General features: G+C 41.1%; 1 protein-coding gene across 1 annotated transcript in view; it reads right to left on the reverse strand.

Annotated features, from left to right (window-relative positions):
* The window catches only part of LOC142086084 (contactin-4), a 345,243-nt gene that overhangs the window by 149,191 nt on the left and 168,153 nt on the right, over positions 1–27,899 (reverse strand). Inside the window, exon 3 of the mRNA XM_075158605.1 lies at positions 19,249–19,387. Coding sequence (XP_075014706.1) covers positions 19,249–19,303 — 55 coding nt within the window. The 5' untranslated portion in view covers positions 19,304–19,387. The remainder of the gene's footprint in view (positions 1–19,248; positions 19,388–27,899) is intronic.

Below are 27,899 nucleotides of genomic sequence, written 5' to 3' on the forward strand. Positions count from 1 at the left end.
ACCAGTGCTAAATACCTCCCAGTGGTGTTGAAACATGTGGAATTCAGGGCACCTTAACATTTCGTAAATCAGGTCCCTCTCCTGGTTTTTTTTGCTTGTCTTCTGCATTTCTAAATACAGATGTTAGAAGTCAAAATGATAAACAGATGTCTATAAAAAGTGCTCCTACTTCAAGTGAGGACTCCACAACTTTGACAATTAAAGTCAGTGAAGAACAGTCAATCCTTCTAATGCTCACAAAGTCCACTAATATTCTGCAATGAAAATTCTACACAGCCCTTGGACATCTACAGACCCTAAGCAAGATGCTTTTAAAAAGCCTAAATTCACAACGCATTTGGTTTGGTCAGCTTAAATAGATCTTTATTATTTTTATAACACAGTTTAGTTTTCTTTTGATTGCCTTTTTCCATGTTATTTAATAGCCTCTAAAATAAAGAGGATGCTTAGGACCAAGTTTTAATGCAACATCTTGAACAAATTACAGTAAAAGAAAATTTGAATCCTTGATAATTTAAGTGTTATTTTTTACTACTAATGTGAATCCAACCCTAACAAATTAAAACAGAAAGAATTAATTGGATATGCAAATAGGATTATTTAGTATATAAATCTAATTACATACCAATCTGCTTTAACAGCATGAAAAAGAAAAAAATGTTCTTTGTAAATTGATTGTTTTAAAAGCCACCTGTAGCACAACAAAGTGAAAAGGCTGTATCTTAAAGGTACTCATTGTCGACATTACTAAAACAAGGTATTTTGAAGATCTCGTCAAGAGTACCTTTTTAATGGGCACCCTGCTTAGTCCTCTGATTTACGATATTCCATTATTAGTTTTCAAACACATACCAAAACATTGTCCCAACTTTGTTTTCCCCCAGCAACAGACAGTTGCAAACAAAACAGGCTGATCTTGGAAACATTAGGTGATTCTGGTCACAAACCCTGACTTTTCTGTGCTGGTACAGACTTATATTCATGCCTGACCGCAGAAAACTAGCAACACTGACTCTGCAGGCTGGGGTGGCATCAGAGACAAAGCAGAACTTGCCAGCAGTGGTCATTCAGCAGCTGCTGGCTGCGCCACACACATACTGATCACTTTCAGGTTTCTCTGTAACCTTTAGAAAACAAAAAGGGACAAAGGAATAATTAGCAGAACACCACACCGCAGCGAGGAAGATTTCTCCAGGGGGGAAAAAAGCCTGTTAATTTTGAGCCTTTTGTGTCCAAGAAGCAAATTACACAGATAGTCAATTTACTTCTCCGAATAACTACTTGTCAGTAAGAGTAAAAATTATAAATGAGATCACTGGAATTGATTAAGATACACAATAGCTGACACCGTAATTAGTGCCCAGTGTGCCACCTCTGATAAAGGATTCCAATCACCCGTTTTCATTGACTGTACATTGAATTTTGTCATCTAACTCTGGTTCCTTGATTCACAAATCCGGCATCTAAAATAATCCAGAGTAAACAGTATTAAAAATGTGCTCCAAAGAAAGGGAATGTAATGTTTACACTGGTTCAGGAAGCAAGTATTGAGATCACCTTATCAAAAGCAAGGTGTTATTACAGAAAACTAAATTTGACCCATATGAAATCTGAACTGGATGTATACTACAAAATATTGACAGACATTAACTTATGGCCATAATGGTCAAGGGAGCAGGAGTTTTCATGAGAAAAACTCCTTGGAAATGAATGTGAACTCACAAATGCACTAATTTAAAATAATAAAACTAGCTGTGACCTGAGGTGGGACAGTATGGGAAGTGCTGCCTCATTCACCATTGCTATTGATACGGAAAGTTGCTGCTTCCGAGACTGAAAATTCAAATGAAACTGGTGACTAAACACCTCTGGTCATCATCTCCTGGAGCGAAATCCGTGTTGGCGAGGCCCCGCAGAGCTGCATCTGCTCCCCCGAGAGCACCACAACCCAGGAGCAAGGAGCCAACTAGAAGAGCAAGCGTGCACATACAGATTGCTTTGCACCAGAGCATCTTCCAATTTCCATTCTGTTTTCCAGGGCACCCTTATTTCGTTGTGTCCAATTTAACTCAGATGAGGTTCCCCGGTACATGGTTATCAGTGGGGATAACCCTGTACCTGTAGGTTTAAGAAAGTAGCAGGTGTATCCAAATACACTGCAATCACTCTACCGGCATCGCCTGCTCCGTCTCCATAGGTAGTGTGTCAGGGCTCCGTGTTGGAAATTGAATAATCACTGTACGCACACGCTGCAGCCTTACTTCGGGTGAAAACTAATGTGATCTTTAACACGGCTGATCCTCCAGTGAAGGATGCACACCACAGAGGATTACGTTTTTATCGCTGTATCATAGCTTCTTTAGGGAAATCAGACAGCTTTCTAATTAGCCAGCCCCCACACCCCCACCCCTACACTCCTGCTTTGAATGCATGTGCTGAACCATAAACACCTAATTCTGAATCATATTACCAAGCAGGTTGTGCTTATCCTCATATGTATTCTTCTTGTTTTCCAATCCAATACAAAAAAATAACATTTTACTGACATCTGCTTTTTTATTGCTTGCATTACTGAAAAAAGAGTCTCAAAAATCCTGTAGTTCTTCTTTCACCCCTCTGCATTTTAAAGGGTTTTATGGTACTTAAAAAAATTACTTTTAAAAAAATTGACTTTTAAAGAAATTTGTAAGGCCTTGTCTCTTTCTGCAATTTCTCTGCTGTAGGGGAGATCTCATTTTTAATGGAAATGCTGAGATTTACAAATTAGCAGAGTCTGCCATGCAAGCCTGACCCCTCACACCCTTTGCCATGTTCCCTTGGGCAATCTGGTCATTCACCCTTGTTACTATTTTCTCACTGGGTTTTGTTCTTCTTCTGCCTGCTTTTTTGGGAAGTGCAATGAATCAAGAATTAATGACTCTCTGGTATAAGTCCAAACAAGCAAACATTTGTAGGTAAACAGTTTCGTGACCATAAGACAGTCGCAAAACAAGCACAAATAAACTCTTCTTCTCACAAGGAAACTACAATCCCAGCAAACTAAACTGTGCTCCTACCCACGAGAACGCTGTCCGGGTGCCTAGTTACAACGCGCTTCGCTTTCAGAGGATTGCCCTTGCACTGCTATAGATGAGCATTGAAAATAAATGCAGAAATTTGGTGAACACAGAGGGATTTTTTGTCACTTAAAGTCTCTATATATTTGTCTGCAGCATTTATTGTATATTTTAGATTGTATTAATAATGAAAGATAGCTCAAGTATCATAGAGCTACAGAGATGCTGGTAATACATTCATATGGTTTAGCTAATACATTTTTCATTGAAGTACAGACTGGTTGTTAATACATTTGTGTAGTGAAACATATTTTTTATTACTTTAAATGCTATGTGGGCAGCTGCATAGTAACTAATGAATTTACATGAGATCTTCTGAAGTCTTCAGAAACAACTTAAAATACTTTTTAAACTACTACATTCTCCTGTTCACAATAAACAATGATTGCAAGGGACAAGATGTAACTCTTGCAGAGTATGTCAGCAGGACTTCCTCTGTGTCTTCAAGTACGACTAAGCAAAGTGGGGGAAAATGCTTTGTTGTTTTCTCTAAATTTTTCCACTTTCCCACTGCCTCCACCAGCTCTGTCAGGGGCAGCAAAGGCAGCTCTCTGGTGTGCACATCAGCAGCTCAGTGCACTGGAAGGGTTTTTTCTAGTTGTAAATTTGACTCGTGTCTATACTTGGAGCCTCGCTGCAGGCACCTGAGCTCCTCAAGGTCCTCCCTGTTGCCTGTGCACCCACAGGACACGCAACGACAGCAAACGGTGTCAAACAACCCCTGTGCCCCCCTTCATGCTGCACCAGTTGGTCACACAGGCAGCAGGGACCGGAGCCCAAAATACGGAGCAGCCGCCCAGTCACCGCACCCCGACACCCAGAGCCCCTTTGCTCTCTGCCGTGCTTCCAGATGCCGCAATTCAGCTTCCTTCACACAAAAAATCTTCTGAAGAATGCAAAGAGAATAAAACCAGGCAAAACCACAATAAACGTTAATGCAAAACTTCAGCCTTTTGGACTCAGCTTTCCTGCAGGAAACTATTTTTGCCAGCATCTCTGTCCTGCTAATTATTAAGCACACAAAGATCTTGGCTCTTGTAATTTCACTGATTTGGACTGGCACATTTTATCAGCTGACACACATTAAAAATGCTCTTTTTTTTTTTTTAAGCTATGTTATGATATCTCTCAAATTACATAAAATCCTTTCTAACTGCTGTAATGTTAACTGCTATATTTTCATGTGTCTTCTCCTAAATACTTTTAGAAGAAAGCAGTAAAATGCCAGAGAACGTCTACACTTAAAAATAAGAAGGGGTGGTTAAGTTTTACCAGTAATTGGATGTCACATTAAGGAAAGTTAAATTAAAAAAGTGTTAAGAGCCTCTGCCATCATTTTAAACACAACACCTTGCAAGAACTGCGAACGCTACTGCTGACTCCAACGTGTAAGACCTAACAGGCTAACAACCTTTCACAAATCAATCCTGCAAAACACTGACAGGCACATTTAGCTCATATCGCCAGAAAAACCAATGCTATAAGCACATTTTATACACAGCAAGCATGTTTCAAAAACAGCACAACCACACCTGCACAGAAACACCAAGTCCAATAGGTGTTGGAACAAACTGAAATCGTGACTTTAAATAAAATTTTAAAAGTTTGGTTCAACATCACTCATTTAAAAAAATTAATGAGAAACGTAGCAACAGGACAATTACTGCCTGCACAATGCCATCAGAAAATCCTTATTCCAGGAATAACTACCAATACCTGAAGGCTAAGGTAAAGATTTCTCTTCCCCAAATCCCAGGTCAGACTCCCATCTCCTGTGCTTCTATTTGGCTTGGTTAGGCAGTTCCTGACCTGTCCAAGCAGTGCTGCAACATCAGGGCTTCATCCCACACACACGCCATAGTCCACTGGTACACGCTACAGACGTTTGCAGTTGCAGGCTCACGTGAAGTTGGTCCTAAACTCTTGCAGCCCTGCCCGTGGTTTTTTCATCTCCTGTCTCTGGGCTGCACTGATTTCTGAATCTGCTCGGGATGGTCTAAACACTAAATGCAACAGTGCACTGAAGACAAGGTTGACCCGCTTTCTCTCTCTTTGGGTTTGATCTGATACCTGAGGACATTCATAGATGTAGAAAGTATATTTGGTTTGTTTTTAAAGCAGGCTCTCATTGATTTTCAATGTCATTTCTACTCCAGAATGGAATTCACTATTTTTGGGTGAGAAGAAATACAACATCGTGACCCAGCAATTCAGCACCGAGACTACCCAGTACAGACAATTCCCTATATCAACTCTTGCCAACAAAGCATTTTGATTGTACAAATGAGCTCTAAACCCTTTATCAGTATAATATCCGAGTGTCTCTCTTCCTGCACCCTGCAGTGTTTTAATTAATGTGAGTAATATCTGTCAAATGTTGCTATTTCACAACCAGTGAGAGAATTGTATGTTTTGCCTCAAACACATTTGCTGTCCTTTACATTAATTTGCATGCATGTACATTTAAAAACAGAGACATTAGCCGTGTGCTTTGAATGTGGTCTGGATTATGAAGTAGCAGTTAAAACTGAGCGCAGAATGCCTCTTTTAGTGCTTTTCAGACATGGATATAATTTTAAATAGTTCTACACCTTCTTATCTAGTTTATACCACATGTGTGTAGTAGTATTAGCTGTACCTTTTAACTCCACTTTCCTTTTAAGAAACTTCAGTTGGGTTTGCAGCATTCCTATTTGCATGCCTTGTCAGTGCGGATACGCAGCTCAGTGCCTTTCGTCCCTGTCCCCAGGCCCCATGATGTAACCCAGGCTCACTCTTACTGCTTCTCTCCTGTTGCCATTTCACAAGGGTAAAGCTCCAGTAATTCATCATTCATACACCACTCCTGCAGCCATAATTGCAGAAGAGAACATGTTTGTAAAAAAAAAAAAAATCCATCATGGCTGTTTGCACAGGTCTGTGTTTTCTTGCCCTTTGACCTTTTTTTTGCTCACTGCTGTTTTGATAAACACAACTGTGTTCGAGTAACCATCACCTAGTGCTGCACTGCGATTAGTGCCAGAAGGAGTGCTAACCAGCTACGGGATTATTTAGTGATTCATAAACTGCAGAAAATATTTAGCTAGTGGTAAAACACAGAAATCATGCGAAAGAACATTAAGACAGAGGAAGCCAGAAGCAGGATGGCAGAACGTGGAAATCCTGTGTCATTAAAACACAATGAGCCAGCTCCTCAGCTGGTTTAAACTGGCATTCTTTGACAGAACTCAATATAATGACTTGCACTATTGGAGGACTGAGGTGATCTGTCAGGTCTGACAAACCTTTTCTTTCTCAAGCGGTACAAGGGATGCAGGACCCTGCAGGGAGTGATGGGGAGAGCTCTGCTGGGCCACTGGGAGTGATGCTGGACCATCCATGAGGCTGCTTTCCAGAGGAAGCATCTTTCCACAGCAAATCTGCACAAACTCAAGCTGTTCAGCTTAACCCACTCGCATCAGAGCTAATCCCAAGTGCTTGCTGATACACAACTCTGCATAAAGATACCACGTTGACCAAACATAGGTGAAACATCTGTTGCACACATTGGTACTGATCCTACAGAGCAAACTCAACATTTACCTGTATGACTGGAGCTCTGACAAATTGTGAAGTCACATTACAAAGCTGCTTCCTAGTTCTGGGAGCTTGTGAGACAGGCATATTAAATGAGCAATAAAATGCAACTTAATGGGGTCGATGTTAAATTAGTTTCAATTATCAAACCCCATTTTAACAAAATGAATGCCTGGCTTACATCCAGGATTCACATAATTTACATGAGAAAGCGCTAGGTTCTCTCTCCTCCTGCTAACTGATGGCATGTCACTCCTTTGCCTTTCACTAGGGAATACCTTCCATATTCTATCCTAAGTACATGAACATACCAACAAAAGCCAGAAAAAAGAAAACATGCAAGATCAAGGAGAAATGGAGTAGAAATCAAGAAATGTAAGCAACTGCTAAACTTCATGAAGCAAAGTCAGCATCAATCAATTTTGGGAAATTCTACACAGAGTATTTTCCAATTAGTTGTTTGAAGAGCGTTATCAGAAGGATATCACAACAACTAAGAAAAGACACGGAGAACCTCTGCTTTTCACTAAGACGATGGTGGACACAGGCTTTAACGTGTACCAAGCTATTTAGATCTTGAAAATAAGAAAAGGAAATGCTTTGCCCCTGTACATTACATATGCTGGAAATGAGCAATCATATTTTGAAATGAGTAGCTAACATTAGTGAGCACAGATTAATAAAGACCCAGTGCCTGTCCTCCCTCCATGGAAATGGAGAGGGGATGCTGGTGCATCCCGTGGAGCCCACTCCACCCAGCACCACTACTCACTATCACATATGAAAAAACAGAGTATCTGTGTACCGTTATAAAATGAGAGACGTAGCCATTACTGATAACCGTTCTTGGCCACTTGACTTGAGAGTTGCAGCTGGGCTTCCTGACTCAGAAGAGTCATCTTTATATTGCTACGGAGAGCATTTTTATTCCAGTTGAGGAATACATATTTCAATAATAGTTTGATTATGTGCTGTGCTGCCTTTTAGACTTGTTTTCTCTGCTTAAGTACTTCAATGTTCCTAACCCGGAGGGACTGAAGAAAGCCAACACATGCAAACATACACACAATGGCAAAAGCACCTTCCAGCTCGCTGTCATCCAGGTGCCCTGGTTACTGCTGGACCCCTCGAGCTGTCCTTCAAGACGTTATCAACCCCTCCCCATCCCCAACTCTCCCTGCTTTGATGTCCATAAGAGATTTTTGGGGGTCTCTTTCAATTATCCTTTCAGAGCTGTCATGTTAGCCATCATTTCTATACTGGCAGATGTACCACTCCTCAGCCTGCACTCTGGTCTCACATCTCTATTTCTTTCAAAGATACTTCTTCCTTCAGGAGGAAAACCACAAGAAGGAAACTTGTCTTTCCTTAAGCCTTTCTTCCTACTTTTTTTACTTTATTTGGCAGCAAGTATCATCCCCTTTAGTAATGTCTGCAATTTCAGAGTTGCCTGTATTTACTTTGTCTGGGTATGGTTACAGTATACTTGTGCATCAACCAAAAAGAAGGCTGGAGACCACCGGCATACTATGGGCATCGGATCTACACTACACATTCAAGGGGATCACAAAATCATGACAAATGTGCGAGGTGAAAGAGCATGATACTTCAAGTTACTGCCAAATCACCGCAACCAGGGTTTCAGCAGTAAAGTTCAGAAATACAAAAATGCAATTATCTGTTTCATATATAATTCCCCTTTTAAGGGATACTATAAAAGACAATCTGATGTAGATTACTTGACATCAAGAATTTGGAAGCAATTTTTCTGTAGCTGAGGAAGTGCATATTTCTCATCTTCATTCCACCCGTGCATCCAGCCACTTCCAGCCCCTTTTTATCTTGCTTTGTCTTCTGCATTACTCCCTGCTTTCATATCCCAGAAAGCCCAACCATCAACCTGCCTTCTTTCAAGTCCCTCTTCAGATGTTTTCTAGTAAAGCCCATACAGTGTGAACCTAGAGAAAATGCCGTTTCACGTGGACCGTACGAAAAATGGAAGGAGAGTGAATGCTACAGGAATAAAGCTTGATCTGGCTCTCGGTGAGCGTTTCATGTTGTCCAGGTACACAGACAGCAAACTTGCAGGGGCAAGAATAATTTATTCTTCCAAGTCTCACTGAACACCCATTATATTACCTGCTTTTCACAAGTAAAACCAACGATAATATTCTGAACTTTGTCAGGGATCTGTTTTGCAGCCATGAAGGCTTAGAAGGTATGAATTAAAAGATGGTATGGCAGGTATTTCAGACACAAAGAGGAAGCCATCCAAATTCATGCTGTACTCAACTGGACAGAGCTCAGACAAAGCTTTCTTAGACGTACTACTTTTTTTCTTTCTAGCTATGCAATATGGACACGGGATGTTTTATAAATGACAATTTTCCTTAAAACAGATGCAATCTTCATACGTTTAAACTCAGAAAAGTGGAATTAAGACACATCAATATATTAAGATAGATACGTTTTTCATACTTTCACTGACACCTGGAAAGTTTAATTAAGTTGAAAGTCACCAACTTCAGCTGAAGATGCTTACTGCTGGCTGGTTAATTAGTTGCCTGTCTCATTGATTAGCAACTTCTGCAGTACTCGATTATAAACGGTTGTAATGCTTGCCTTGCTTCACAGCCTAATTAATATGATAGAGACTATTTAACAATTGTGTCCTGGTTTGATTTATGAAGCTAAAAAGTGTATTTTATTGCAAAATAAAAAATTCAAATACATAAGGAAAAACAACTTGAAGCATTGAAGTGTGATTTTGCTTTTTTCATCATAACGTACACGAAAACTTTTCTAAAACTTGCAATAATGAATCAGTGCAGCCTGCCATGAGTATATTCTTAATTTCAGAGCGCAGACTGTCACAGCATTTGACAAACGCTTCAATAAACCAACATTAAACAATGTTCAGATGAATAAGCTGCACTATAGCATTCTGCGCTCTATTCATTAGAAGCAATATTTATTGCGAGCCGTCCACTTACTTGCCATAGACTGACTCTGAGCACAAACTTGCAAGAACACATAAGCATCTGTTCTATTTAATGGCCCAAATCCTGTGAGACCTGCAGCACTTGCGACAACCAGTGCCTAGCTGCAGAAGGCAACGTGCATTTCTATGAAAGACCATACAAAATCATGCAGACGTAGCGAAGAGCCTCACTTTCTGCTATGGATAACACCAGTGTGCAATGCTCTGCCAGCCTATTTACACATTTAGCTGTCAGTAAAGGGTAATTCTGTTATTGCCCACATTTATAGTACTGTAATTATCAAAGTTGAATTGACCCTTTCCCCTTTTATTCCATTTGGATGATCACCCTTGATTGCTGTTTAGCTGAAAGACCTTTATCCAAATAGTAATGATCACCGCCAACATAATTTTCGGTCAGTTAATGCTCTGCTGCACAAGGTAAGGGCAGAAGGCAAAATCAACGGATTTAACCCCACAAGTCTGAATGGAAACTCATGTAACAGTGACTCCTGTTACTATTCTAAATGATTAAAATACCCACAGAAGTGCGGAGAAAAGGGAAAGACATTTTGTACCTATCAGAGCAGTGTCAGGGGATGCAATGTTTACACAGAGGCAGGCTTCTGACTAGTTATGCCAGTAAACACCAGCTCCAAACCAAAGTCTCAAAAAGAGGGAGAACACTGCCTTGCATGCAATGAATACACGTATCGTTATTTCTAGATATACACTATAGCCCAGTATTGCAGTTCTCGGGACCATACAAAGATGCAGTTGTCTAAATCAAACCCCAGAGACAGAGCCAGCAACAAGCCCCAGTGCCCGACCCGGCAGGTTTTGCATTGCACCGCATCTCTTACCTTCTCATTCTCCTCAATGACCACACAAGCATTACAAAATGAGGTCCCTTTCCAATAATATTTAGATTTTCTAAGAATCATACAGTATATTGCCTATAAAGCAACAGACTAATCACCTCAAATTTTGCCATAAAACTTCATTTTTATTGGCAATAAAGCAGTATTTTGGATCCATATTCTCCCTAATTCGATAGATGCTTGGAAAAGTAGGTATTTTTGTAAATCCCTAAATGAGATTTAATTTCAATACCTACATACTAATTCAAATGCAAAGAAGCTAAATTGAAAAGAGGCATCATATAAAACGCACAGGGGATCAATACACAGCCAGATAGTTGGAACATCTGCTTACAAAAATGTCTGTATAGTCTCTGTTTTATTTAAAGTGCATCATCTTACCTCAGTAACTTTTGAGAAAGATGTAATTAAACTTGCCCAGATGGACTTGCGAGTTAACCTGAGAAAAACATAATATACCTAATCATCTGCATGTAAAAGAGAAATGAGAAAATTGCATTGATATGATCTCTAACTTTATAATTTGGGAAATTATGGCCTAAATCAGAGTCAGGTCACATCTAGCAAGGGCTTCACTGCTGATAGATCAGCAATGTAAAATGGGTACAAACCTCTTGTGCGGCTGAGTCAAATCCTCTGCAATCACAGAAAAACTTGCCATATAATCCCTAAATAAGCATAAATTACACATAATCACATACATTTTCTTAGCTCCCCTTTACAGCTATGTACAGCTGAGTGATACTGTAGAATCCCACTTTGGCAGCTACAGTCTGCTGGTTTCAGTTTAAATGAATTGTTGTCCCCTTCAGATTTAATTGTGTTTATCCCAGTGCCCTCTTAGCTCGAACAATTCTTCCCCCCTCTGAAGTTTCTTCCCCTCTCACTCTTTATTTCCCTAGTTTAAACCATTCTCTTTTCATCTCTAGCTTCAGTTGCTTCACGCTAGAATTACATGTCCTCTGGCTTCAAACCTCTGTACTGTAATACATAGCACCATATTAATATTAGTTATTATTATCACCCATCACCACTGCCACCACCTCAACAGCACCTTTAATTCTGTTTACACATTTATATGTATTAAGGAAGCTTCTGTCCATCCTTAGAAATGGTCTAGACTTGCCCAAGGACACGCAGCAGGCTGGCATTACAGAAGGAGAAAAAATAGCCAAATGAAGTTTCTAGCAGGGTTTTCATTGCAGCAGCAAACTTTGACAGGCCTGGAGGAGAAGACAAGGGCAGAGGCACGTGGCAGTGCTGATGACCCCACTTCTTTGAGTTTTCATCCCAAATTGATACAAGAATTTTAACTGTACAAATTTTGTAGAACTTTTCCCTGACATTAGAGGAATGGTTTCTAGCTTGAGTTCAAGACACTTGAGCTCTAATCAGCAACAAAAAGTACAATGAAAGGATCTTCCCTGGGAGGACCGCTGAGGAAGTGCTGAGGAAGGGAACGGACCTCTCAGGATCCCATGCTGCCAACCATTATCCACAGCAAACAGTAACATTCACTGTCTTTGCTTCACCAGTTATAGCTGTTCTTCCCTCAAAAACTTTACAGCAGCATGTCCCATTAACAACACATCTATCAGCTCTAGCAAAATTGTCCCTTGACACGGCAAAGGCACATTTAACACTGATCAGTTTAACCATATGCAACAGGCTGCAATATTGCTTGGGACACAGGTGGAGTTGAGACTAGAGAACCAATGTTTAACAGTCTTAGGGAGTTTAACATCACACTGGAATCCAGACACTGCCAGGAAATGGATAAAAGCTAATTCCATGACTGTTAGAAAAAAAACAGAATTTGCCACAGCAAGGGCTGTCCCCCTGCAGAAGTGACCTGTATCTTCACCCAAGCGACCCGTCCCCACCCCACCATTTACTGTCCTCTCCTGCTGGCAGCAGTCTGCCCCAGCTGCGACTAAGAGCAGCCTTTTATTCTAGAAAATGCTTTTTATGCCAGAAAATGCCTGTCCAAAGCCCTCTACTGGGCTAACTATTCAGCACTGCCTTTTACTGACAATGTAAAGCACATTTTTACGCAGCTTTTAAAAACTTTTCTGAAGGAAGACCAGTGCACTCATGGCAGTAATCTCCAGCAGTGTGTTTGCTTAGATGGTAAGGTTATGTGATGTCAGGTATTCAGCTTTCAGTGGAAAAATCTATACTCACAGCTGCACACCGTGTTGTCGGCATTATGTCACCGCTCCCCTGTGACCTCATCACCCACCACTACGGCAACAGGCAGATTCTTTAGGGGTCCTCAGTAGAGCCGTGACACGACGAAGTTGTTGCTACAATCAAAACTTTATTTTAACCCGGACCCTGTGCAGAGCGGGACATTTCACAAAACGTGTCCCTGAGGCCCTGTGCACATCAGGCCGTTTTAACTAATGCCTGAAACCCTCTGCGGATTGGGTCATTTTAACACGTCCACCCTAACTTGAGCTCAAAGGACACGTACAAAACTCAGCCCTGGGCAGAGGCAGCTGACACCGGAGCGCACCCTCTCCCCGCCACCGCCCCGGCGTGTCCGCCCGGTACCCGCCGCTGCGCGGTTTTATAGGCGGCGCGTGCTCGTACGCGCCCCTGTCCTGCCACGTCTGTCGTCCTGATTGGCCCGGGCGCCCGGGACCCCTTTAAAGGAGACGCGGTACGTGACCAGCTCGCCCACGGCTAATGGCCGCCTGCCCACAAGATGGCGCACCCGGGGTGAGGAGCAGGGGGCCCCGGCCACAAATCTTTCTACAGCATTTGAAAATACAGGAGCTTAAAGTGAACAAAAACCTCCTCGAATAATTCAAGAAAAAACCCAAAGCATTAAGGGCAAGCCAGATCTCAACTGCAAAGCCTTTTCCAGTGAGCTTCAGTGACAGCTTACCGAGTGCCGCGAAGCCAAGGGCTGGGTCGTGTTTGAGAAGTGATTATATTAATAGGAGTCATTCGGTGCTTTATCTGTTCCAAGTGCTAAGCAAACATTAATTAGGCAGTCGGGTACAGAAATGCAAAGTGCTGCAGAACTGACCAAAATATAAATTAATTAATTACGGAACTGCAACAGATTAATCATTTTCCAGCTACCCACTAACATCAAAGCACCAGTCATGGCAACTACACAGCACCAGAAAAAACGCTGAACAAATTGAATTCCTGCATCGTTTGTAGAAGACCATCATTTAATATGTACAACAGTGCTTCTTGGTTTAATTATTTATATTCAGACATGAAATGAGCAGAATTTCTTTTGTACGTAACCTACATCTGCTTAGATAGAAGAATTAATTCAAATAGGCCTGTGAATATTCATCTTTGTATGAATTTTGAGTTTTAATGCCTGATTTCACTGGAATGTACTGATATAAATTATGGTGATTTTTGTCTAACAATGGAAAACACTTAGACTAGACAGTGTTTTTCTTCCTCACAAAGTACATAGCTGTGCTCTAAATATTCTGGTGTGAACCACCGCTGAGGTATTGGTTATGCTGTATCAGCATGTGACAAAAAGGAGAGAGAATGCCTGGACAAGCATTTGTAAGAATATTTTCCTATAAAAAACAGTTTTGGGAAAAAAAACCCCCACCATATTGAAAATAAGCTCTACAAAAATATTTCTCTCTTTTTTTTCTGACTTCTGCTATCGTGTGCATATTTCTAGATTAGAAAATGGCATTTTTCAGCAGATAAAAAGGTGAAACGATGCTTTTTTTCCACCTTAATCAAAAATACGATAGAATTTGATGTTGAAAAATATGATGCTGTCCCTGGATTTGAAGAATTAAGCGCAGGTGTTGCTGGGATATCATGACACCATCAGTAACAGGCTTCCCTGTAGTGACAGCCTGCAAAAAGCCCATTAATAAATACCATTCTAACCCCTGTTCTGATGGCTGAAACGAGATATAAACTTTGTGGTCTTCTCCATAGTAATTCATCTTAGCTTTTCAGATGCGAGAGGCAATAGGCTAATATCTAATTCTGGATACCTGGACAATTGTGAAACTCTTAGCTTTTCACATAATAGAGTGTAGACGTGTACAGAAGTTGCAGTGTGACCTATACAAACCACTCTGGGGGAGCAACACAAGTATTTCTAAGTTTCAGGATCGCCTTCCATGTTCCACTAAAAATCTGCCAGCAGTCTTTGTGCAGCCCATTTAATCTGTTGCAAAACAGAGGCTTACACAGCTGGGAGGTTTCATGAAGAAGCCAATTTAGCAGAGAGAAAGAACAGTGTTTCCTTACTCATTCACATCAGTGTAAAACAAATACTAGATTCAGTATTTTGGCTTGTGCTTTCTGGAGCTACTTCAGTCACCCCTCCAGGAGTGTTGAACAGATACAGCTGCAATAGCACTTTCCCTTTGACAAAACAAACTTGTTGAAACAGAAGCATTATTATAGAGCTACAAGACAAATTCGTTTATTGAAGCTGTTGTGTTTACGTGGTGCTTGCTAAGAAAAAAGGAGGGCCAATCTTGCTGGCTGGTGTGTTTGTTGTGAACACAGATCTTTTTTTTAAATGGCAAGAACAAGCAGAAGGTCAGAAACCAAAGCCTTCAAGAAAAAGCCAAGATGGAGACTGGGGGCAGGACACACGCAACACATCAGAGCGTAAACACTTCTCAAAAGCTACTAGACTCCTTTTTTTGTTTTCTGTCAAAACATGAGTGGATCTTCATGGGTTAAATTACATTATAAAATATGCATATGCACACTCAGCTAATGCGTCTATGCTATGGCAGCTCATTAACATGCAAATATGACTTCAACAGTGAAACTCACTGCTACAGGAAGTTAATGAGGCAAAGAATTGCGTAAGAGTCACAAAAATACAGAAAATTTCCTTTCATACTTGTCCAGCACATTACAGGCATACGGCCTACGTCCCGTCTTCATTAACACAAGTTGGTTTGGCTCACCCGGTGCAATGTCTTTTGTTTCCCCGTCGCTGCTCCCAGGCTGTAGACAAAGGCATGTCAGGGCATACGATAGCTGTGTGGGGCTGCCCAAGAGAGAGCATTTGTTAACAAAGTCACGACTTGAAGAGCTGTGTGTTTTTTTTCACAGCCTATCCTGCCTCTCATCTTACTCTCCAAAACTTAAAATTATCACCACCACAACTGCTATTTAAGGAATCTGACAGCCCTAACAAATCAGAGTTATTTGGCACCAAAGGAATAATTTGCAGTTACTGCTTCCCAGAGCTGACACCTGAAGAAAAGACTCCTGAAAATATAATCAGGAACCCTGAATTGATATACATCAACTATCGAGTCCAAAGAAAGCATCGTTAGTTTTTATCAGTACGACCTCAGAACAACCAGCGAGAAAAGTAATCTGAAAAATATGGTCCCAGGTTGGGTGATGGATTGAAAGGGGGTGGTAAGCTCAGAAAGACCGTCAGCAGTGCTGCTGCCTTTTCGAGGGAGGCTGGATAACTCCCGAAATTATTAGTAGATTTGCACCTCTGGGTAGCTGGTTTAAGTACGTCCTGAGATTGATCTAGCTTTCTATCTGAGTGTTTTATCCTGCTGTGAAGAACTGTAATATCTGAACACCCAGTACATAAAATCAATAGCAACATCCCACGCGGACTGTGAACAGCTCTGGCATGTCTGTCTTCTGGCACGTTGGCAGCGGTGGGTAACTGGTACCCTTAACGACACGTTTGGATACACTTAAGTGCTTCGGGTTTGACAGCTGTTTAATGGCTTGAATGATACAAGTTTGGTAGTTTTCATGCAATTTCTAGTGAACAGCTGTTCATTTAGGAAGCACACACACAAAAAAACGCGCAAGTAGCTGCTGGGACTGGCAGTAGCTGGAACCCACCTGCTGTCCCCGAAGGGGCACCGGCGCCACTGCCGCATGGGGACGGTGGGGCCGCTCGCCTCCACGGGGAGTTTTGACAGGGCAACATGCAAAAAGCTCATCCTGCACCAGCTGTGCTGCTCTGTGGGGCAGAGACAAAGACGAGAGTGATCCCTGGACTGTGTGTCTGACACTGATCAGAAGAACTAAAGACAAGTATTCAATTTTCAGGTTTAAGCTTATTTTCACAGGTAACTCAATACTTAACACAGTTTCCCAGTCATTTTAGGGTCCACAAGGCACTAAGTTTTCTGCATCCTATTTTTACCTGTTTTTTTCTTTGTATAATTCAATTATTAATCTGTTTTCTCAAGGATGGGTCAATGGTTTGATCAACATGAAAATAAAATATTACTTCCTAACTTTCTTTTTTAACTTAGAATTTAAGAAGAATTTCAGAGAAGAGCAATCACTATCTATTGTAGATGGAAGGAAAGTTTCCATCCCTCCTGGGTAGCCTTGAAGCAGAGTCACCATGCAGGGCAGCGGGAGGAGCGGTGCCCCAGGAGGAGTGGGCAGCCTCAGCTCCCCCACGCCTCCCTGCTGCCAGGCAGGACACAGCTTGGGAAGTTACCAGTCTCCTTTGAGTTTTTTCCTTGGGATCAACAGCTGAAGTTCTGCAAGAGCAGCATAATTACCAGCAAGGGCAAACAAGCCTCCTGAAACTAGGTCAAAAAAAAAAAAAAGTAGAACACAAAAACAAAAAAATTAAGAAGGGCTGAACGTTTGTCTATGAACTTTTGGTTTACAACTTTGTGCCTTTTGTGTGGAGCTGCTAAATAGCACCTACTAAAATTAACTACTTTATGGTCACCTCCTCTTGTCTTGCAGAGCACATCAACGCAGAACGAGATGATGCAAGGCATCCAGTACAGTTTCCTCCTTAACTTCACAATATTTAACAGCCAGATCTGGATGCGTTCACATAGTCCGAAACACCACAGCGCTACGGAAAACACTCGCACACATCCAGGAAGCATCCTGAGTGCGTTAGCTAACAGCACTACCCCCAAACGAGTTAGCCCTGCTTTGTGGTAACACCATAGCTCACGCAGCAAAATCACTTCCATGCCTACAGCCGGCTTGTGCAACATTGCAGGCAAACACAGAAACTTCCAAATTTACATCTTGTTGAAAAAAGTCAGCCCACACCACTACACGACTACGTCCTTCAGCAAAATGAAACAATTTCCTCACTCATCACCTAATATAAAACTCACACAAAACTTTTGGCACTCCTCTCCCCGTATCTCTATTAAATCTCCCTCAGCAGGACAGAGAAACTGATGCCATGCCCTGCAGCGCACTGAAAATCTTCAAAGATGAGGAAAAAATGCTGTTGCAGAATAGTGTGGGGAAAGCCAGTGCTTATGAGATGCATTTTTCTAAAAAACAGATGTAAAAGATAAGAACAACCCCCTGAACACATTCTCCTGAAACTTTATTTTGCTGACCCTAGACATTTTGCAATAGATGTGTTAAGTATAGAAATCACAATTAGAAAGTATTTTGCATGCTTTTGTTTTTCCACTATTTTGTTTATTTGCTTAAAATAAAGGATCATACTTCATGTATTCCCGCAGCCTAACTTCTCTAGAGTTGCAATTCCTGAAACACGTGTGACACTGCATTGCAGAATCTCTCTGCATCCAATTTTCTGCCAGTTCAGAAACTGTCATAGCACATTTAGAAAGACTTGGAACCAAATTTCAAAAATAGGTACCCATAAGTACCGGAATAAAAGTGGCTTTGTGTTCAGTAGAGCTAAGCAGAAGAAAGTAAACGCTATTATAAGTAGTTTGCTATTACCTAAAATGCTGAAAAAGTACCCTGACAATGTGCACATATAAAAGGGAAGAAAGCGCAAGTTACTAAACCAAGCAGTAAAACATTCTGAGCAGCAGATAAATTAGAGCAATCCAGATGAACACCAATGTGACATAAATATTAATTAAAACACACACCCCCCAAACAAAATACATGTTAAAGAATAATAATGCCAATTCAAGGAGGAAATAGTCGACGATAGCTGAACGGCAAAGAAAGAGAGACTCAAAACAGACTTCGACAGCCCTGCTGTGATCGCAGCACCCGCTCTGCCCGCGGGGCGCAGAGCTGTCGATCCCGGCGCAGAGGCACGGGGTGGAGCGACGCAAGCCCGGTTCCCCCAGCTCAGCGAGCAGCAGCCGACAAGCAACTCCTTGCACATGAGAAGGGCAGCAAAGCTTTGGTTCAAGCTTTGCTGACCCTCTGCAAATCTGAAACGTCTTCCAAGAACTGTTTCAGCTCCAGGAAAAAGGCACATTCCTTGGAAATTTCATTTTGCCGGGAACGCTCAAAACATTGCAACTCTCAGGGAAGAAAAAGTTAAACAAGGGCAGTTACAGAAGATGGTTATATCGCTGAAATATGTCATTCTAATTATTTGTTAAATGGAGCGAGGTCTTAGCTGTAACATAACACCGTTTTAATGGGATTCAAAGCTATACTCCACGTAGGTTTAATTGAGCATTGAAAAGCTTAGCACAGAACATGGGAAAACAACTTTCATCAACAGCAACTTTGAACTGGAAACGGGTAGAGCAGACCTTTGAAACACTGCACTTTTGCTGTGGAGATACTGATCAACAGGGAAAGGAGCTTGTTAAGAGCGTCTGCTTGATCTGTTCAGCAACCTTTCGTAATGCCGGTCATGGAGCAGGGACTTACTTTGCCATTTTATCACTGGTGTATAAAATGCGGTGCACTTTTGCATTAGTGTGAAATACAGCGGCATTCTTAAATCAGAAGTTTTAAAATGACACTGTACCTGCAAGGCACACCATGAATGATTGCAGCACGAGCAGTTCCCATAGCAACCTCATCTTCAGCTTCCCGGGTCAGAGGAGACGAGTCCGGTAACTACAGATGATAACAGGGCTCCTTGGAAATTTTAGGCAACCTTTAATCTGTAAAAGAGAAAAAGCAAAATACAAGGAGACTTAGGGTTGCTGCTCCTTCTGTTTTTAACAGTTTCTTTTTCTTTCCAGGAAAGTTGCATCTAAAGACCAACAAAGAAACTTTTTTAAACATTTCATTTAAAATCGTTCTGAGGAATGATTTGCAAATTTGGTTTACTCTGCAAGTTCTACTAACAATCTTCTTTTCTTCTTCTTCAGATCAGTGCTCTAGATCTGAAGAAGAAAAAAAGAAGATTGTCAGTAGAAATGCACAGGAACTTGCAGAGGAAACCAAATTTGCAAAAGTAAGGGTCCGTGTACGCTGGGTACCAGATGAGGACTATGAATTGTAACCCGTATCTGCATCTTCCACTTGGGTGTTGTGAGACTTTCTTCTGTCTCTCAGTTCTGTCACCAGCAGATTCACTCACTGCCTCTCTGGAGTAATCTGAAGTGTAATTAGTTAACTCTGTAGATCACAGTTAAGAGGAAAGTTATGAGAATTACTCTCACTTTTCTCTACAAACATCATCCGGTACGTGAAGGACACAGTCTCTGCAAGGCGACACTTTCTAGGAAATGTTCCCACCCTGCTCAGGAAAGGGGGATACTTTTCCCATTTCACCCGCATTCTCATTGCTCTAAAATTTTTCAGAAAAGCCCCTTAAAACATCTCCAGGTAAAACCTGGTCTTTTCCTCGCACTCTATTGCAACTTGTAAATAGTTAAAATTTGTAAGCAGGCAATCTGAAGACTTTCTCAGCTTACCACTGTGAAGTAACCCCCCCCCCATGCAACCCAAGGGGGAAAAAATGCCTCCTTTTATGAAAGGGACCTTTTCCAGAGCAGGCATTTAAATATTAAAAATAAATCAATCAAGTCAGACACACATAATTTATTCATATCACTGAAGGCTGGAAGCTAAGGGGCCTTCATGCTTACAAGACAAACTGCATAACTAATAGCATGTGAAGGGGTATCATGAGAGGTCTCTGCTTGCTTTTGTGAGTTAAAATTGGTAAGATTCTTCTAATAAAGTCAGGTTCAATGCACTGAGAAGACTAAGAATCTTTATCTTCTGATCTGAAGATGCAACTTTGAAGGGGTTAGAGATTAATTGAATATATTCATCTATTCTCACACAGACTGATTAGGCTAGCTGAGGGTTAGCAGGAAGGACTAATCAATGAAAACTAATAACATTGTAAATGAATGATTAGAATATTAATTATTAATTTTTGAAGGAAAATGTCATCATAGACCTTTATATTGATTGATACAGTTAAGCAGTTACTCTCTGTGATTATAGTGAACTCAAGAAACATATTTTTTACCCTATATAGTCTTGATAAACGGACAAATACTATTTTTCTTCTAAGCACCAAATTGTGTGGGTTGGAATTGCACCTACACAGGAGATTTCTACCAAAGGCAAGTCACTCTTGGTTTTACACTAGTTTAAGTGAGATTTGAGATAAATCTTGTATTCAGCAGCAGCTGCTGAAATTCTTTTGTGTTCTCGTTTCCCCACGTATTATTCCCATCAATAAGCCCATCGTGTCACTTCAAAGGCTTCTCTTCATTACATTGCAATGCAATGCTTTATGATTGTTCTCCTCACTCTCTGCAATAAGCTACGTGGGACTGAAACAGAACAATCACTTACAGCCTTTGATACCTAATTAAAAACACAAGAGGTATAGCACTTATCAACTTAACCTTCTGCCAGGAACCCATCTAAAGCACCCGCAGACCCGTCTGCAAGCTGCCAGCCTGCGGAAGGGCTGACCAAAATCACTCCTGCTATGTGGATTAATAACAACAGCACTCAGCTTCTCAGCTGTCTGTAAGCAGTGCCAGTGGCAAGAAAATATAGTATCTGCCTTTCAGTTAAAAAAACTAGGAAAATAAAACCCCAGATCTGACCAAACTCAGGCCTCTATTCTACGGGCTTTAAGGATGGTGCTTCTGGAGACTTGATGGAGATGAGGGACAATTCTTCACGGAAGACCATGGAGATGGCTGTCCTGTTTGCAGGTCCCAAGGCTGTTTGCATCACATACCTGACAATCCCTTCAAACCAGGATTGTTGTTTTGGTATTTTATTCCCTAGTATTCCATAGATGCAAGAAAATTCTTGGATAGTCTTCAATTCATTACTTCTCCCCACTGCAGCTTCTCTTACCAGAGCGTCTCCTGACTCACCACCCCTTTGGGAAAAATTCTGTCTACTTCATGGTTTTTACGAACAGATTTTTTTTTTTTTTTTACTCAGGAAATCATGCTTCTTTTAGCATTTTAAAAACTAATACAAAACATTTCAAAATTATTAATGTAAATTATTTTTTAGCTTGTAAGGACATTAAAAATAGCAGGCTCTTTCTTTCCTCCCAAGATGTTTCGGGTGTTACTTTCAGCCAAAAATAAAAGCTATGCTAAAAATACACATTTTTAGTACTCAGCACGTTTAATTAAGTCCAGTGAAAAAGCTGAAAGTCTTCCCTATTACTTGCTTATTCAAAATGTACTCCAGAGAACCAGCAGACATCGGAGGGTCATGCATGTGCCTCAAAGAAAATTTTTCAGCTGTATGAATGGAAACAGTCGCTTTTGGTATTAACGAACTGTTTATACATGGGACAGACTCCTGTTGGTATTTCCATTGATGTTAATGGAAACCATGCACTTATAGCCAAAGTATATACCCTGTAATAATTGCCTTAGAATATATTCCTAGAAGAGGCTCTAGCATATATCATTTTCTAAATATATGGAGTAGTACCACATTGTCGCCATTCTGTCATCATGCCCAGAATTGCTACCGCTGGATTAATATCAACGCTTCAGAAGCGCCATCTCCCTGGTGCTCCGTAGCCGCCCTCCCAGGAGCAGCACTGGAAATAGGTACCTGGAAACTCGGCTGCCAGCTGAGCCCCGGCCCTGCAGAACCACACACCAACCCACGCCCTGACTTTCACCGATACATCTCCTAACACGGGCTCATTCATTACAGAAAGTTTCCCAAAGAGAAACGATGCCTGTCTTAGCATAAAAAGTCGTGAAAAGTAAATTAGATGATTACCATTAAAAATATTTTCCTAAGGTTAAAATATGGTGGTATTCAAGATACGGCTGCATTTTCATTTCTCATGATAGTTCCCTATTTCACATGTGAATGAGTCCAATCTTCAAAATGTTTTCCTGTAAACATAGCTGCTATTCGTATCAGCAGGCCCATTGTTCAGAGCTGTGTAAAAACTGTCGAGACACGTCGACTTTTTATGGCAACAACTTTAGGAAAGGCAACACTTGTGCATGAGCAAAAGATATATAATTGAAAAGATCCTTCCCACTTCTAAATGTTTTCTGACTATAAAATCCCAGGGGGTTTTGCACTGCTTCTGAAAGAGAATATGAGAGGCCTGAAAACTTGCAAAGTTTAATATTTTATTTCCAGAAGGAAGCGTGTGTAGCTTCAGGACTATACAAGTTATTTTTTCAAGATGAAAATGAGATAGCAGTGCTTCAGTTTGGAAATGCATCCCATTAGAAAACCTAGTGCCAACACACATGTGCAGATGTCTTTCTAACTTTACTTTTGGCAATGCATCCATTGCAAATTCTTTTGAATTTTTTTGAATTCTTTTGAAAGGCACCTTTGTTTGTAATTGGATTCTGACGAAGTAAGTTGACTCCAAGAGCTCTGACTGCAATCGGGTACAAGGAAAAAAAAAGATGCATGCAGTAGAAGTATTTGTGGTGAATTTTTCTGAGTTAGTAGGCATGGCTCTTTGTTAGTAATTCCATTTGGATGTTTCATGATTAGCACTTCTGAAAAAAACAAAATAGAGATGAAAAACCTAAGGCTAAGGTATAGGACGCATTCAGAATGTGAAAAATACTTTTGTAGATATAATTTGTGCTATATGAACTCCCAATTTTGTGAATATTCTGAAGGAAAATTTGCAAAACATGCCTAAGACCCCTAAGTAGTGCAGCAGCAGCAAGAAGCAAGCCTTAGCAATCATCTCACGTTTTTCTACTGCACATCGGTGTGCTCCACAGTGCCAATTCGCTAAACTCCAAAATAAATCACTGTTAATGAAGCATGCTGCACATACAGACAGCAACAGGCATCTTTTAATCACCTCAACAAAGGAAGAGCTAAGAGTAAGCACAAAACACTCGGAGCACTAACGTGAGGTTAGATTTAAGGTGGTGCCTACCCTCCGACTGTCACAGATCTGACCTGAGGGCAAGAGCAAGTATCTAACGTGAATTCACTACTTTCCTGAATAGCGACATCAATTCACGGTGCCAAAACCTCCAAAGACTTACCAAGCTTTTTAAACAGAAGTATAGTATCATAGAAATAATGTTCAGGCTTGGATGCAGAAGAGAGAACCGAGCTATGGGTTACCTGATTGCTGCCTGGTTACATAGAACTTGGGGCCGTACAGCTTCTGAGAGCACAAAATGTTTGCATGTCTAAGTAAAAGGGCATATGGCAAATATATGCAAGAACGCCTACATTGGATGCATATTGCAGGTCAAGTCTAGCAAGACCAGTCCCAGCAAAACCTGAGCACAAAGGTTTAGCATAAACTCAAATTCATCTCGTCTACACAAAAAAGATAGAAAATAAGCCACAGAAAGTTTTTTGAGATTCAAAAGAACCTTTTTCCCTAACATGAAGATACCTTCTTCTAATATACACATACAAAAAGATCTATGTCCATCAAAGATGTGGTTGCTAGGTGCTTCCCAAGTCTTAGAAACACAACTAAAAAGTCTGCAAAGCTACACCAAAACGCCATTATCCATGTCCGTCTCTCCAAACATACTTTCCAAACGTATAGAGACTTCACAGACCCAGCAGTGCAGGAGTACGTCCTGTTTTTTGACAAGACACTATAACGTGTTCATTTAAGCTTTTAACACTTAAGGAGCGGCGCTAACAGAGAAATATTGAAGAGGAAATGATTAGTTGTAAGTGAAATTATTTAACTTTAGAAGATTTTAAACCCTTTACTTGAACTTCTGATTTTTGACCCCTCCATACCACATTCAATGAACAATGCAGCCTTTTTTGTCAAAATAACTGCAATGAAATGGACTGACCATCAGTTCCTTTAGAGCCCCCAAATACTCTAAAGAATGCGGCATCCTCTCTGGAAAGAAACAGTCACAAAACCCAGTGTTCACTGGTAGCACAGCTTACCTCGTCCTCTTACTGGGTACGTCTGCCACACTTCCCGCAAATGCTTGTAAAAAGGGAGGAATATAAAAATTTCAGCTTTGGGAGAGGAATTAACATCAAAATTCATTTGTCCTTCTCGCTACCTGGCAGGCAAAATTATCCACTTATTTTTAAAAAGATACACACGCGGGCTGCCTGCATGCAGTCCATTTGTGACTTGGACTCACCCTTGCAGTCCTCTTTGCAGGACAGGTGTTTTTTCTATTTTATCACTTTGGAAATTTTCAATTTAGACTTCACCAGAGGCCAATTCTATAACTTTACTGAAGGGTGGATATAACTGATTGAAAAGCTATAGTTGGAGAGTAATTATTGAAAGTTCACTGCCAAAATGAGTCTGTCTTTGGTCTCACGTTTTCCAGTATTTTTATTAATAGCAATGGTGGAAGGGAAGGTGTGCTTATTCAGCCTGCTGGTGACACTAAGAGGCTCCAGGTACCTCTGAGGATGTGAATGTAATTCAAAATCATCTTGACAAATTGGACATAAAACCAGACTAAACCAGAAGGATGGAATTGTGTAAGAGACAAGTGCCGCGTACTGCAGTAAATAGGATGCTGCATTAAATAGCAGACACATATGCCTGGGAGCAACTGGCTGGGTGATAGCTCTGCACTGATCCACACACGGCTGAATGTGTCAGCAATGCCCAGTGACTGTGCAAGCCGCAAAAACCCTGCCTGGGATGTATAAACCAGGTTTGCAGGTCCTTTTCATCTGAAAATTCCTGCTAGGTAAGCAACCTGTCACTCTCCCCAGCACTGGGGGCCTCAGATGCAGTACTACACGTATGCATGTAGTGCTGCATGTCAAGGAAGATTTGCCCCAAACAGAAGCATCCAAAGGAGAACACCACAAAGGATCAGAGGTCTATAAAACACATCCTATAAATAAAAAACAAATGGAGTTGCTTAGCCTAAAGAATAGTGAAGAGAAAAACGCTAATGGTATTAAAACATGTAAAAGACTGTTGGAAATAGAAAGAATTTGTTCCCACGTCCGAAGTGGATGCGACAAGAATGAATATGCAAAAGAGATTAAGGTTTAGACTGTATGAAAAACTTCTTAAGGCCAGCTGAAACACAGGTATCGGCTGTCCAGATAGGCTGCAGAATATCCATTGCTGATGTTCCTTAGCAATTTGTAAGATAAATTTAAGTCCAGAATGACCTAGATATTGAGGACAGACAGTATGTATTTTGCTCCCAGGAACACCAATATTTGGAAGGGGGTGGAGAGAATTCCAAACATTGGGATTCTCCAGTCCCATTGCTGCTGGTTGCAAGGTGAGGTTGTTCCCCACCTGATTCAGAAATTGGAAGAACAATAACCTTGAGCCTCCGATAATTAATTGAAAGTCACTCAGACTGATGCTCTGAATGGTAGCACAGAGACGTCCTCTATACATGAAGGTTAAAGAAACTGTTCAGCTTTAGTAAGGGGTCATGGGGCAAAAGCAGTGAGGTTTCTCTCATGTAACAGACAAACAAGGTTTTTCCTAAATTAAAGAAAATTGCTTTATCTGTGAAAGGGGTAAACAGGAAACACTGTTTAACAGTGTTATTCCAGGGGAGCAGCAGGAGGAATTAATTCATAACAAGGTTGTGGCAGATACAAAATGCTAAAAGCAGTTAGGGAAAGCAGCACAATTAGACCTCACTCAATAGGACTGCATCAATACATCAGCCCATAAGGATGCAAGAATATCCTTCTCACAACTGAGTGTCCAAAAAAGCAACGTCGAAGCTGGACACCTTTGTGAGCATGTTAGTGTGAGGGGCAGGAACTGCATCATCTGGGGTAAACCAGTGAAAAATCAGTGATCCTGGACAAGACAATTCTGAAGGGCTCTGAAGTGTCCAAGATGCTTAAATCATGAGCGGCCTTTGAGCGTGTTGCTCAGAAATAGCTGGTAGCCCATGCTGCTAGAGAGCATCGCTGTGATACATTCCTCCAAGAAGTGTCCTGGGCGTAGGCAGCTCCAGTCTCCCGCCAGCCCCCGCTCCTGAACACCAGCTGTGGCCCAGATTCAGCAAAGCATCAGATTCCTAACCCGATCCAGCCTCTTAATACTCTGCTGAATCCGGGCCTGGGTGTTGGGAGGGGCACAGGCTCTCTTTAGCAGATGCAGTCAGTGACCCGCAAAATTGAACGTCCAAAAATAGAAGGTGCCTAAAAGATGTGTCCCCAACAGTGCAAATCTTCACAGTAATACTTTTTTGATGTGCACATCACTGAATTTTTTCAGCACTCGAAAGACAGGGTTTTTTCTGCTGTGGTAACTGTTGTTATGAGTCCTAAGATAAATATTGGCCTTCCCTTTTGCATAAGGGAAGGGAAAAGAGAATTTGAAAAGATAGCCCGGGGAGATGAAGGGTAGTGGGAGCGTGCCGGTGGCATCTCTCGCCGCGCTTTCCTCATTCTCACAGCACGTCTGTCAGATCCAGATCTATCTCAAGCTTCTTTGCTGAAATTATCCCTTCTGGAGTTGCACTTATACACAATTCACCCATTATGAAATATATACGGGCATATTGTGCCTGATAAAACAAATGACACATACGCAGCATGTTTCTGAGACATGCTTATGATAAATGGGAATGAAATGCTTCACAAAATTAATTATCTAAAAAAAAAAGACCAAGAAAAACCATGTCAGTTTTTACATTGTGTTTCCTCCTTTGGGCATTCATTCACATTCACTAAATAGAGATTTCTTTTCACTATATCAAGGAAGTTACAGCATCTCAACAGATGCCAGTTCCCAACTCACTCCAGTCATTTATGTTTGTCAGGCTGTTGGGTCTTTGGTGTGCGCTGTGCCTGAGCCACCTCCTCGCCGCTACACACCTGCCCGAGGAGGACACTGAGGTACACATGCACACGGGAAGCAAGGATTACATCCAACAGATTAAGACAATAAATATAATTGTAACATTATTAGCAAAGATCGCTGAAGGAATAACTCAGTAAGCACCCCCCGCAGTGAATTAACGACCCCTAGAGTTGGAGTTTTTTCTACATAAGTTTTTTCGATGTAAGCGCTCTGTAACTTATGCTCATACTATATACCCCCTAAGAAACTGGCTGGTGGACCAAGCTCTGTTAGCAGTGAGGAGGTAGGGAGAGATCTTGTTGCTGATGTAATAAAAAGTGTATAGAAATAACTATCACTGACACCATCCCTTTCTGACTTGTTAGATGATTAGAAACTCTTAGAAGCAATACACCTACTTTATCTTTATGCAGAACTTAATGCCA

This window comes from Calonectris borealis, chromosome 10 (genome assembly GCF_964195595.1).
Source record: "Calonectris borealis chromosome 10, bCalBor7.hap1.2, whole genome shotgun sequence".
Lineage (NCBI taxonomy): Eukaryota > Metazoa > Chordata > Aves > Procellariiformes > Procellariidae > Calonectris > Calonectris borealis.